Here is an 11578-nt window from a genome sequence, read left to right as displayed (position 1 = left end):
GTTGCTGCTGATCTGTTTCATGTTGCTGCTGATCTGTTTCAATGTTGATGTGTTCATGCGTGCACATCTGCTCACAGACTCATGTTCATGTTTGTGCTGATGTTCAATGTTTTATGTTATGAGTGCTTAGTGTATATTTAGTTGATGTTTTTCTTAGTTCATATCTTAGATGTTATTACTGTTTTTCTTATACATTTTATTGTTGGATGTAACTGGGACCCCGTGTACATAATTTCGCTCCACCACATGTACCACATGAGGTGCGAATGACAATAAAGAAACTCTGACTCTGATATACCAGTTTATTTAAATATAATATATATATATATATATATATATATATATATATATATCATGTGGATTTTAGCTTACATATATTACTACATTGAAATACTTATTAATTTAAATTCATCTTGCTTGCACCATTATATTCTACCATGTTGTTTACTATCTCTTTTTAGGACGTTGTAAATATTAAAATTACTTTTTCACTTTTTGATACTTTATTTTTGTACGCTTATTGCATGCTTTAGTATTTCTTGTTTGTTCTTGTTTGTTCTTCTCATCCTAAGCATTTCATTGTACTGTTAACCTTGTAGTAATCTTGCATATGACAAATAAACACAACTTGAACTTCAAACTGTTTTACCATGGTGTGGATAGAAAGAGACATGGAGTAGGGGTGGTCCTGAAGGAGGAGTTGGTAAAGAATGTAGTAGAGGTGAAGAGAGTGCCAGATAGGGTGATGTGTCTGAAGGTAGAAGTAGAAGGTCTGATGCTAAATGTTGTCAGTGGTTATGCTCCACAGGTTGGATGTGATGTGGAGGAGAAAGATACATTTTGTAAAGATCTGGATGAAGTGATAGAGAGTATTCCCAGGGAGGAGAGAGTGGTTTTTCATTCATTTAACCTTTATTTCTACAGGTAAATCCCATTGAGCCTCGAGGACTCATTTACAAGAGAGACCTGATTTCAACAAAGAATGATGACAACAATAAACAGTTATAAAAAGTCATACTACAGGTTTTTTTTAATTACAAATAGGATAGCTAAAAGAAAAAGGTAACATAAAAAACAGCTAGATTCTAAGGCGAATGTAGAAAACTAAAAACAGGAACATGTCTGCATTGGTCCCTGCCAGGAGTCCAACAGATTCTTAAAGCCAGAGAGGTCAAGGTCGAGAGCTTCAAATGTTTTTGTAAGGTATTCCAGGAAACAGGAGCAGAGTAGGAGAAGGTCATTTTGTCTAGTTCAGTCCTCATTGAGGGAACACTGCAGGTAATAATGTCCTGAGAGCGCACGCTGTAGCTGCACTCATGCAGAGACATGTAGGAGGAGATGTATGAAGGCAGCAGACCAGGAAGTGATTTAAAGATGAAAATGTACCAGTGATGGAGCAGACCTGAATGGACATGTTGGTGAAGGAAACAGAGGATGAGGAAGTGATGGGTAGGTTTGGTGTCAAGGAAAGAAACCAGGAAGGACAGGTGGTGGTGGATTTTACCAAGAGAATGGAAATAGCTGTAGTCAGCACTTATTTCCAAAAGAGGGAGGAGCATACAGTGACCTATAAGAGTGGAGGAAGGAGTACGCAGGTCGACTACATTCTGTGTAGAAGAGGAAACCTGAGGGAGATTGGAGGCTGTAAGGTTGTGGCAGGGGAGAGCGTGGCCAGACAGCATCGGATGGTTGTGTGAAGAATGACTGTTGTTGTGAAGAAGAGAAAAAGAGTGAAATCAGAGAAGAAGACCAAATGGTGGAAGATGAAGAAGGAAGAATGATGTGATAAATTCAGAGAGGAGCTGTTAAAGGCTCTGGGTGGTAAGAAAGAGCTTCCAGATGACTGGACTACTACAGCAACAGTAATTAGAGAGACAGGTAGGAAGGTACTTGGTGTGTCATCTGGACAGAGAATGGATGATCAGGAAACCTGGTGGTGGAATAGTGAAGTGCAGGAAGATGTTCAAAGAAAGAGGTTAGACAAGAAGAAATATGACAGAGAGAGGACTGAAGAGAGGAGACAGGAATATAAGGAGATGGGACGTAGAGCAAAGAGGGAGGTAGCTAAGACAAAGCAGAAGGTGTACGATGAGTTTTATGGGAGACTGGACACTAAAGAGGGCGAGAAGGACTTGTACCGATTGGCAAGACAGCAAGATCAGGCTGGAAAGGATGTGCAGCAGGTTAGGCTTATTAAAGATAGGAATGGTAATGTTCTAACAAGTGAGGAGAGTGTAACGGGAAGATGGAAGGAGTACTTTGAAGAGCTAATGAGTGAAGAAAATGAAAGAGAAAGAAGAGTAGATGTCATAGAAACTGTGGACCAGGAAGTGGGAAAGATTAGTGAGGGTGAAGTCCAGAAAGATCTGAAAAGAATGAAGAAGGTGAAGGCAGTAGGACCTGATGACCAGTGGAGGTTTGGAAATGTCTTGGAGAGATGGCAGTGAGGTTTTTGACTCAAATATTCAATGGCATATATGAGGGTGAGAAAATGCCTCATGAATGTGAGACTGCAACGAAGCCAAGATTCAACTTGTCTGCTGGATTCCTTAGATAGAGAACTTCACTAATTGGCTTTTATGTATGTGAATGTTCCAGTAAAGTGCCCTGAGACAACTTTGCTGTGATTTGGCGCTATAGAAATAAACTGAATTGAATTGAATTGACTTGAATGGAGAAGAAGTGTGCTGGTGGCCATTTTTAAGAACAAAGGTGATGTACAGAGTTGTAGCAACTACAGGGGAATTAAGTTGATGAACCACACGATGAAGATCTGGGAGAGAGTTGTGGAAGCAAGACTTAGACGAGAGGTGACTATCTGTGAGCAGCAGGATGGTTTCATGCTGAGAAAGAGCACAAGAAAAAATGTGGTAAAGAGGTGAAGAAGAGAGTCCAGGCAGGATAGAGTGGATGGAGAAAAGTTTCAGCAAAGGAAAAGTTTACAAGACAGTGGTGAGACCAGCTAGTTATCAATGGGGATTTAAGATTGAATAAGTAAAAACATAATCCAGCCACATAATTTAGGTAAACAGGAGGAAATAATGATTTAAAGTTATTGTGACAGTGAAGTGTTTACCTTGTTCCATGATGTTTGATTTAATTTCCCTCAGTTCAGTCTGCAGCTGAAAAATCTTCTCCATCTGGCCCAATGCAAAGGTTTTAGTTGTATAACTGCGTGGATTATCTCCATCAAAAACATTTTTGTCCACAGTCTCCAACAGTTCTGGGATCTGTTTGTTGTCTTTGATGTTGAGAACAACAGATCTTCCTCCACAGCTCTGACAGAGCTCCTGGATGTCCTTGTTCTTCTGTATGAAGGTAACATCAGCTGGAGCTGCAGGGTCGGAGTCCACAGTGAACAGAATCACGGTGAAGTCTTTGACTTGAGAGCTGAACGTGTCCTGGATGATCTGTAACTCTCCCTTGTCTTCATCAGTGAGGGGACCCACAGGTAGGACCAGGATGAAGGCATGGACCCCCTCAGGATCACAGAGGGAGATGCACCTGAGTGATTCCTCCATCACTTCCTCGTGTGGTTTCTCGTACAGAGGAGGCAGCTCCAGCACAGAAACCCAACGTCCACACACCTCCCCCTGATGATGAACACACTCTGAAGGTCTGGAGGCTGGATGAAGATCTGTCTGACCTAAAATGGCTTCAGCTGCTGAAGTCTTCTCTTCTCCTCGGCTCCCAAACAGAACCAGGTTTAAAGGTTTTAGTTCTTTCACAGGAACTGAGAGTTCAGGGTTTTTATTTAATGTTTGTTCAACAATTTGTTCTGATCTTCTGGTTTCTTCAAATAAAATGGAGGTTTCTTGGTTTTTCTGCACAATATCTTCAATCTTCTCCATCAATTGAGTCCTAATCAAATCTTCTTGTGATGAACTGATGTTCTGCTCAGACAGCCCACCTCCCATCAAGTGAGAATGGGATTGAGCCCCATCTTTACCCTGAAAAGGAATAAGCTTCTTTACAAGAGATGCACTATGTGTTTGAATAGTTGGTCCTTCTTCAACCATGTTGTGATGTCTTCCTTCACAGTCTTTGAGAAGTTCACAGACAGAGTCAGAGATCTTCTCCTTGTGTGTGATGATGACCATTGATTGTTTGAAGGTATCTTGACCAAACAAACTAAGGACGAACTTTATATTTTTTTTATTTTCAGTGAATTGTGAAGGTCTCACTACCAGCAGCAGAACGTTTGGTCCAGGAGGACAGAGACCCACACAGCTCTTCACTTCACTTCTCATCTTCTCCCTTGGCAGATTGAACATATCTGGAGTTTTCACCACCGTTACTGGTTTACCTCTCCATTCTCCACTGAAGGCCACACAGTCTGAAGAAGAAGTCCAGTGAGAAACATTCTGGGACCCGATGATGAGCTGAGTGAGTTTCATCTTTTCTTCCTCACTTCTCCCCAACAGCACAATCCTGAGTTCTGAACAACAGGAGAGAAAAAACATCAAAAGACAAACTATGGAGGCGAACAAATGTTTTATTTTACCATTTTGTTAAAAAAATTAAAAACACCACAAACATCACTGAAAGAATTTGAAACTGATTAAAGTAATTAAATGTAATAAAGACAATATTAAAACTAATATTAATCAGTCACTGCTTTGAAATTTTGGTTCAAAACACGTCACATCTGGAGGAACCGCTGGCAGGATGAAAAAAGGTTTGTAGCTCATTCATCCAGGTTGATAATGGTTTATCCTGATCTGAGCAAGATTGAACCACCTGCCACTTATCAGTTACATTCAATTCAGTTCAGTTTATTTCAAAAGCTCCAAGTCACAACATAATTCATCTCAGTGAACTGAACAGATAATTTAATTTAATAATAATTTAACATTATTTATCTGAGGAGCAGACTGCTTTTGAATTTAACTCCATCACATTTATCTCTCTCTGCTTCAGTTGGTTCTTTTTACACTTTATATTTTTGCTGTTTTTAGGTGTAACTGGTAACCCGAGTACATAATTTCATTCCACCTCATGTACCACATGTGATGGGGGTGACAGTAAACTTGAACTGCAGGTCTTACCACGGTTCCTGTCATCCTGTATCTGGAGCGACAGCATTCCTGTTTAAAATGTTCTTAATTTGCCTCATTCTGTCTGTTGGCTGGACTTTAATTATTTTTTATTTTTTTCATTCAACCTTTATTTAAACAGATAAATCACATTGAGCCTCAAAGACTCATTTACAAGTGAGACCTGTTTGGACAGACCAAAAAAGTGGTTAACTGGACACATGTAGGAGTTGGAGGCAAAAACAATTCCTATCAGACTTTTTTCTTGGCTGAGAAAAACCCCTAATATTGAAAAAAACACTTCGCACAAACAAGCACATATTTATGTAGACATTCTGCAATAGAGCAGAGCAGGAAGAAGTAGACGAGAGCGGTCAACAACGTCTACAGATGCTCTCGAGGTCACTGTAATCAGTCAATGTTCTCCGGTGAGATCCATAAACATTCTCGAGGGATGTCGAGGAATGGCCAAGGATAACGTCTATGAGAATCCAAGAGTCCTGAAGTGATGACACAAAGTTTATTCAGCTGGTTTCATCTGGTTATCAGTTGGAAATTCCTCGGGGAGGGGGTGGTGAGCGTCAGATCACATGTTCTCCAGGTGAATTCAGATAAGATGGCCTTCAAGACCAGCCAAGGGAGCCAAATTCAGATAAACACACAGTTGTTTTGGGGACAGGCAGAACTTAATGACATCAACCTTGAGCCTGTGTTGGTCCACTCGGTTCAGAAATGTCCAAAATAACATGGCCACACCGATGGAACGTGACTGAGTAAAATCCCCAAGATCTGATCCATTCAGCCCAAAGCATTTGAGTCTGGGTACTCGAGACACGAACCAAGCCATCATAAAGGCAAGCAGCATGATCGGGTCCAAATTTGCTGCTGACGACTTCCTTGATTGTAGATAAAACCAGCAACCAGCTGAATCCAAAAAGCAGGAACCAATTATCATAAATCCAATTAAATATGTGTCCTTAAAATCCACAGATGGCAGCAGAGATAGACACATCATCAAGTCTTCCAGTCGATGAGATATCCAGCTGCGTGCGTGCCAACAGGGCAAATTGGCTCGCCTAAAGCCTGTCTTCTCTAGAAGAAATGTTGTAAATTGAGTTGAGGGACCAACTGGTCAGAACAAGTCCATAATTATGTTTCAGAAGATACAAGAGAGGCTCAGAAGCAGTTTCACAGACAGACAGAGCAGCAAAGCAGAGAGGGAGGGAGGGAGGCATCCGATCTCATCGAGAGCAAGTGGTGAAGTGAAGTATTTATTTATTTATTTTGGGGGTCCAAAGAATCCAGACTTATTACACTTCAGGTCAGATCAGAACCGTTTTGGAACCTGGTGAAGACCAGATCAGTATTGATCAGTATGTCCTGATACCAAAAACCTGAGAACAGGAGAGTGGACTTTCTCTTGTGGCTTCAGATATTGTTTATTAGTTCTAAAACCCATTTTAATTTATTTATGGGTTTGGTTTAGTTTAGTTTAGTATGTAAAAAAAAATAAAAAAAATAAATCAGCATGAAGCATAATGTCATAACTTTTGTTTTACTTATTCAAGGGAGTGGGTAAAAGTGTAAACTTATCAAAATTCCCACTCCTTAACCACTTACATAATCTTACATTTATTACATGTATAATCCATACATATAGCAACTAAACCCATATTTAATATGTAACTCATCAATATAATATCTATTTAAGTTAACTACAGTAGATAAACAATTATTATTTCTTTAACCAAAATGCTCAAACATCCAGGTATACAATCCAACAATTTTCCGTCAGGTCATCTGGACAGTTTCTTTTTTTTCCGAATGGAAGGTGAAACATTTCAGAAAAAAAAAAGAAACTGTCCAGATGATCTGACTGAAAATTGTTGAATTATTTCTTTAACTTCACCAAAAAACAAAACTAGCATCAAGAACAAAAGCATCAACAATAATTGAATGATAATATTATTTATTATATCCAGCAATAATCATATGTTTATATGATAATTTGAACAGTTCTATGTTTGTACATTGTCTAAGTTAAATATTCAAATTATTCCACAGTTTGACTCCACTCACTGACACACAAGTTTTTTTATAGTAGTTCTGAATTTGCATATTTTAAACAGTGTTCCCTCCTTAACATAAATTTGCTCCTTAGTCTTAAACAGGTTTTGAATGGTTTCCGGTAATTGTTTTTTTTTTTGGTTTTGTAACGAATTAGAGCCGTCTGTAGTTTCACTACGTCAATGAACTTTAATAATTTTAATAATTACCTTTACAGATATTAACAATACTAAAAAAAGAACAATAAGAATAATCTATAAGGTGGGATATTTAGAAAAATATTAAAGGTAATTCTTAAAATGTAGTGTAGTGTAGTTTTGTAATTATTGCCCCATATTTCTGCACAATAACTTAAATAATGTCAGATTAGTGAACACTAGAGTGCATGTAAAGCTTTTTGTTTTATGACCGACTTGGCTGTGTTTAAGAGGACGATATTTCTTGAGACTTTACTTTGAACATGTTTGATGTGTAGTTTCCAGTTGAGTTTATCATCAGTAATGACAATAAGAAATTTGTTTTCATGAACTCTTTCAACTTTCACCTCATACTTCACCACTTGCTCTCGATGAGATCGGATGCTTCCCTCCCTCCCTCTCTGCTTTGTTGCTCTGTCTGTCTGTGAAACTGCTTCTGAGCCTCTCTTGCATCTTCTGAACCATAATTATGGACTTGTTTTGATCAGTTGGTCCCTCATCTCAATCTACAACATTTCTTCAAGAGAAGACAGGCTTTAGGCGAGCCGATTGTCCTATTGACATGCAGCTGGATATCTCATCGACTGGAAGACTTGATGGTGTGTCTATCTCTGCTGCCATCTGTGGATTTTAAGGACGCATATTTAATTGGATTTATGATAACTGGTTCTTGCTTTTTGGATTTGGCTTGTTGCTGGTTTTATCTACAATCAAGGAAGTCGTCAGCAGCAAATTTGGACCCGCTCACGCTGCTTGCCTTTATGATGGCTTGGTTCGTGTCTCGAGTACCCAGACTCAAATGCTTTGGGCTGAATGGATCAGATCTTGGGGATTTTACTCAGACACGTTCCATCGGTGTGGCCATGTAATTTGGACATTTCTGAACCGAGTGGACCAACACAGACTCAAGGTAGATGTCATTAAGTTCTGCCTGTCCCCAAAACAACTGCGTGTTTATCTGAAATTGGCTCCCTTGGCTGGTCTTGAAGGTCATCTTATCTGAATTCACCTGGAGAACATGTGATCTGATGCTCACCACCCCCTCCCCGAGGAATTTCCAACTGATAACCAGATGAAACCAGCTGAATAAACTTTGTGTCATCATTTCAGGACTCTTGGATTCTCATAGTCGTTATTCTTGGCCATTCCTCAACATCCCTCGAGAATGTTTATGGATCTCACCGGAGGACACTGGCTGATTATTCCATCCTTATCAGAACTCTTACAGTGACCTCGAGAGTGTCTATGAGTGAACATGCTCACCGTTCTCGTCCCCCCCGTCTGCAGAATGTCTACGTAAATATGTGCTTGTTTGTGCGAGGTGTTTTTTAATATCAGAGTTTTTTCTTCTCAGGCAGGAAAAAAAAGTCTGATAAGAATTTTTTCACCTCCAACTCCTCCATGTGTCCAGTTTATCACTTTTATTGTCTGTCCAAACAGGTCTCACTTGTAAATTAGTCTTTGAGGCTCAATGTGACTTATCTGTTTAAATAAAGGTTGAATGAATGAATTAATACAACCATGGGTTCTTGGTGGATTTCATCTGGTTCATTACATCATACATACCAGTAACTTGGACATCAGGCATTGGGTCCACAAACATGTCACAGCTCACATGTTGTCCATTGTTGTCTTGAACAATTTCCTCCAGATGTTCCAGCAGCTCAGAACATTTGGTGGTCTTCTTAAAAACAAACTGACCCCTGCACTTCTTCACCATGTCTGAGGCTGTCAGGTTCACCTGGACGCATGCAGCGTCCTCTGTGTGGGGTCGGAACAGAACCACTGAATGGTCAAAGGACCGCTCGTTGAAATATTCAAGGATCCTGCAGAGCTGGACTTTATGTGCCGCAGTGAAGGTTTTGGGCTGCAGGACCAGCAGGAACACGTCAGGTCCAGGAGCAGAAAGCCTCACACAGTTCTTGATGTGCTGTGTGAGTTTGAACTGGGAGATATTGGGAACCAGCAGATCTGGGGTGTTTATGAGGAGAACTTCTTTCTCCATCATCTGTCCTCTGAAGCTCACACAGGTCTCTGGTTCCTCCTCGGTGTTGAACCCAGGTTGTCCCAGCATGAAATTTCCAATGACGCTCCTATCAGACCAGCTGTTCCCCATCAGAACAACCCTCAGCTCAGACACTGGAAACAGAAACAAAGAGAGAAAATGGAAAAGGACACTCAACTTGTCTCTAGCTCTTCCAAACATAGTGCTCAGTACAGCTGATGACCTCACATCATACGAGGAACTGTATATGTGGATATGTCCAGCTCCGTATAGAGGACTTCATCTAAAGAACTTCACAGTCTGAGGAGGTCCAAGGAGGAATTTGATGTTTTGAACCACTTTGGCTATGGCTGCCTCAGAGGAGTCGATGGGGGAGAGGGCGAGCCCCAGAAACCATCTTATCACTAGCAAACTGGTTGGTGCACTATGTGAGGGTGCTGCTTGTGGAACTGAGTTTGTTGTGTCTCCTCGGAATGATGAAGTCCTTTGGATGAAGTATAAAATATCTCAACAAAAAAAGAAACCGACCAGATGATCTGACTGAACTTTGTTAAAATGAAAGTAGTGTTATAATAAAACAATAAATCAAGGTGCCACAAAACAAGACCCAGACATTTTTCTCCACAGCCACCTCTTTCAGCTTTTCTGGGAGGACCCCAAGGCATTCCCAGGGCAAGCGAGAGACGTAGTCTCTCCAGCGTTTCCTGGGTTTTCCCCGGGGTCTTCTCCCAGTTGGACATGCCCAAAGCACCTCCCTAGGGAGACACCCAGGGAGCATCCTTACCAGATGCCTGAACCACCTCAACTGGCTCCTTTGGATATGGAGGAACAGCAGTTCTCCTCTGAGTCTCTCCTGATAACTGAACTTCTCACCCTGTCTCTAAGGGAGAGTCCAGCTACCCTGCAGTGGAAACTCATTTCAACCTCCTGTATCCACAATCTCATTCTTTCAATCACTACCCAGAGTTCATGACCAGAGGTGAGGGTAGGAACATAGACCGAATGGTAAACAGAGAGCTTTTCCTTACAGCTCAGCTCCCTCTTCACCACAATTTTTGAAGAGGAGGACCATCACCCCAGTCCACCAATTAAGTGGCACTGCCCCTGATGTCCATGCGATCTTGCAATGACATGCCAACCAAGTCAGCCCCACAACATCCAGAGCCTTAAGGAAATAAGGGCAAATTTCATCCACCCCCGAAGACCTGCCACCATGGTTGGAGCTTTTTAACTACCTCGGTGACCTCAGCAATGGTTATGGACAGACAAACCCCAAAGTCCCCCAACTCAGCTTCTTCCATGGAAGATGAGCCAGTGGTACTGAGAATGTCCGAGAAGTATTCATTCCACCTTCTGATGACATCACTGGTTCAGGTCAACAGTACTCCACCTTCACTGAACATAGAGTTTGTAAAGCGCTGCTTTCAAATTCGCAGCTGCCTGATGGTTTGCCAAAATCTCCTCCTAGATGACAGAGTCTCTATCTATGGCCTTACCAAACTCCTTCCACATCCTAGCTTTTGCCTCAGCAACAGCCAAGGCTGTGAACCACTTGGCTCTCCGGTACTCCTCAGCTGACTCCAGAGTCCCACCAGCCAACAAGGCCCAATAGGAGTCCTTCAGCTTGACAGCCTCCCTAACCCAGAGTTTCCACAACCGAGTTTGAGGATGGCCACAGCGAGAAGCACCAACAGCTTCGAGGCCACAGCTCAAGTCAGCCACCTCAATAATTGAGGCTTGGAACAACAGAAGAAAAAAAGCTCTTCAGAGAGTGGTGATGGCTGCACAGAAGACTGTTGGAGTCAGTCTCCTCACTAGCACAAACATCTGCAGCTCCAGATGCAGGAAGAGGGCCACCTGCATCATGAAGGACCCCACTCACCCAGCACACACACTTTTGACCCCGCTTCCCTCACGAAGGAGGTTGAGGAGAATTAAGTGTAGAACCAGTAGACTGAGGAACAGCTTCTACCCTGAGGCTGTTAGACTCATGAATCTATAACCAGAATAATCACTGTGACTCAAATAAATTAAATTCAGTTTATTTCTATAGCACCAAGTCACAACAGACGTCATCTCAGGGCACTGAACAGAAACATTCATGTACAGTAGTCCCTCATTTATCGCAGGGGATTCGTACCCTGAAGCCCCACGATAAGTGAAAAACCGCAAAGTAGGAATAGTAGTACAAGTAGTAAGTAGTAGTTTATTTTAATACAGTATACTTGTATATATATGTATATATATATATATATATATATATATATATATAT

General features: G+C 41.2%; 1 protein-coding gene across 1 annotated transcript in view; it reads right to left on the bottom strand.

Moving 5' to 3' along the window:
- Positions 1–10817, bottom strand: part of LOC119412985 — a 12765-nt gene extending 1948 nt beyond the window's left edge. The window contains exons 1-3 of the mRNA XM_037679996.1: positions 10802–10817; positions 8867–9439; positions 3077–4438 (exon numbers count right to left, since the gene is read on the bottom strand). Of these exons, the coding sequence (XP_037535924.1) occupies positions 3077–4438; positions 8867–9439; positions 10802–10817 (1951 nt within the window). The remainder of the gene's footprint in view (positions 1–3076; positions 4439–8866; positions 9440–10801) is intronic.
- Positions 10818–11578: the final 761 nt, after the last annotated feature.

This window comes from Nematolebias whitei, chromosome 8 (assembly GCF_014905685.2).
Source record: "Nematolebias whitei isolate Nwh7 chromosome 8, NemWhi1, whole genome shotgun sequence".
Lineage (NCBI taxonomy): Eukaryota > Metazoa > Chordata > Actinopteri > Cyprinodontiformes > Rivulidae > Nematolebias > Nematolebias whitei.
This window is presented reverse-complemented; position numbering and strand designations above follow the sequence as displayed.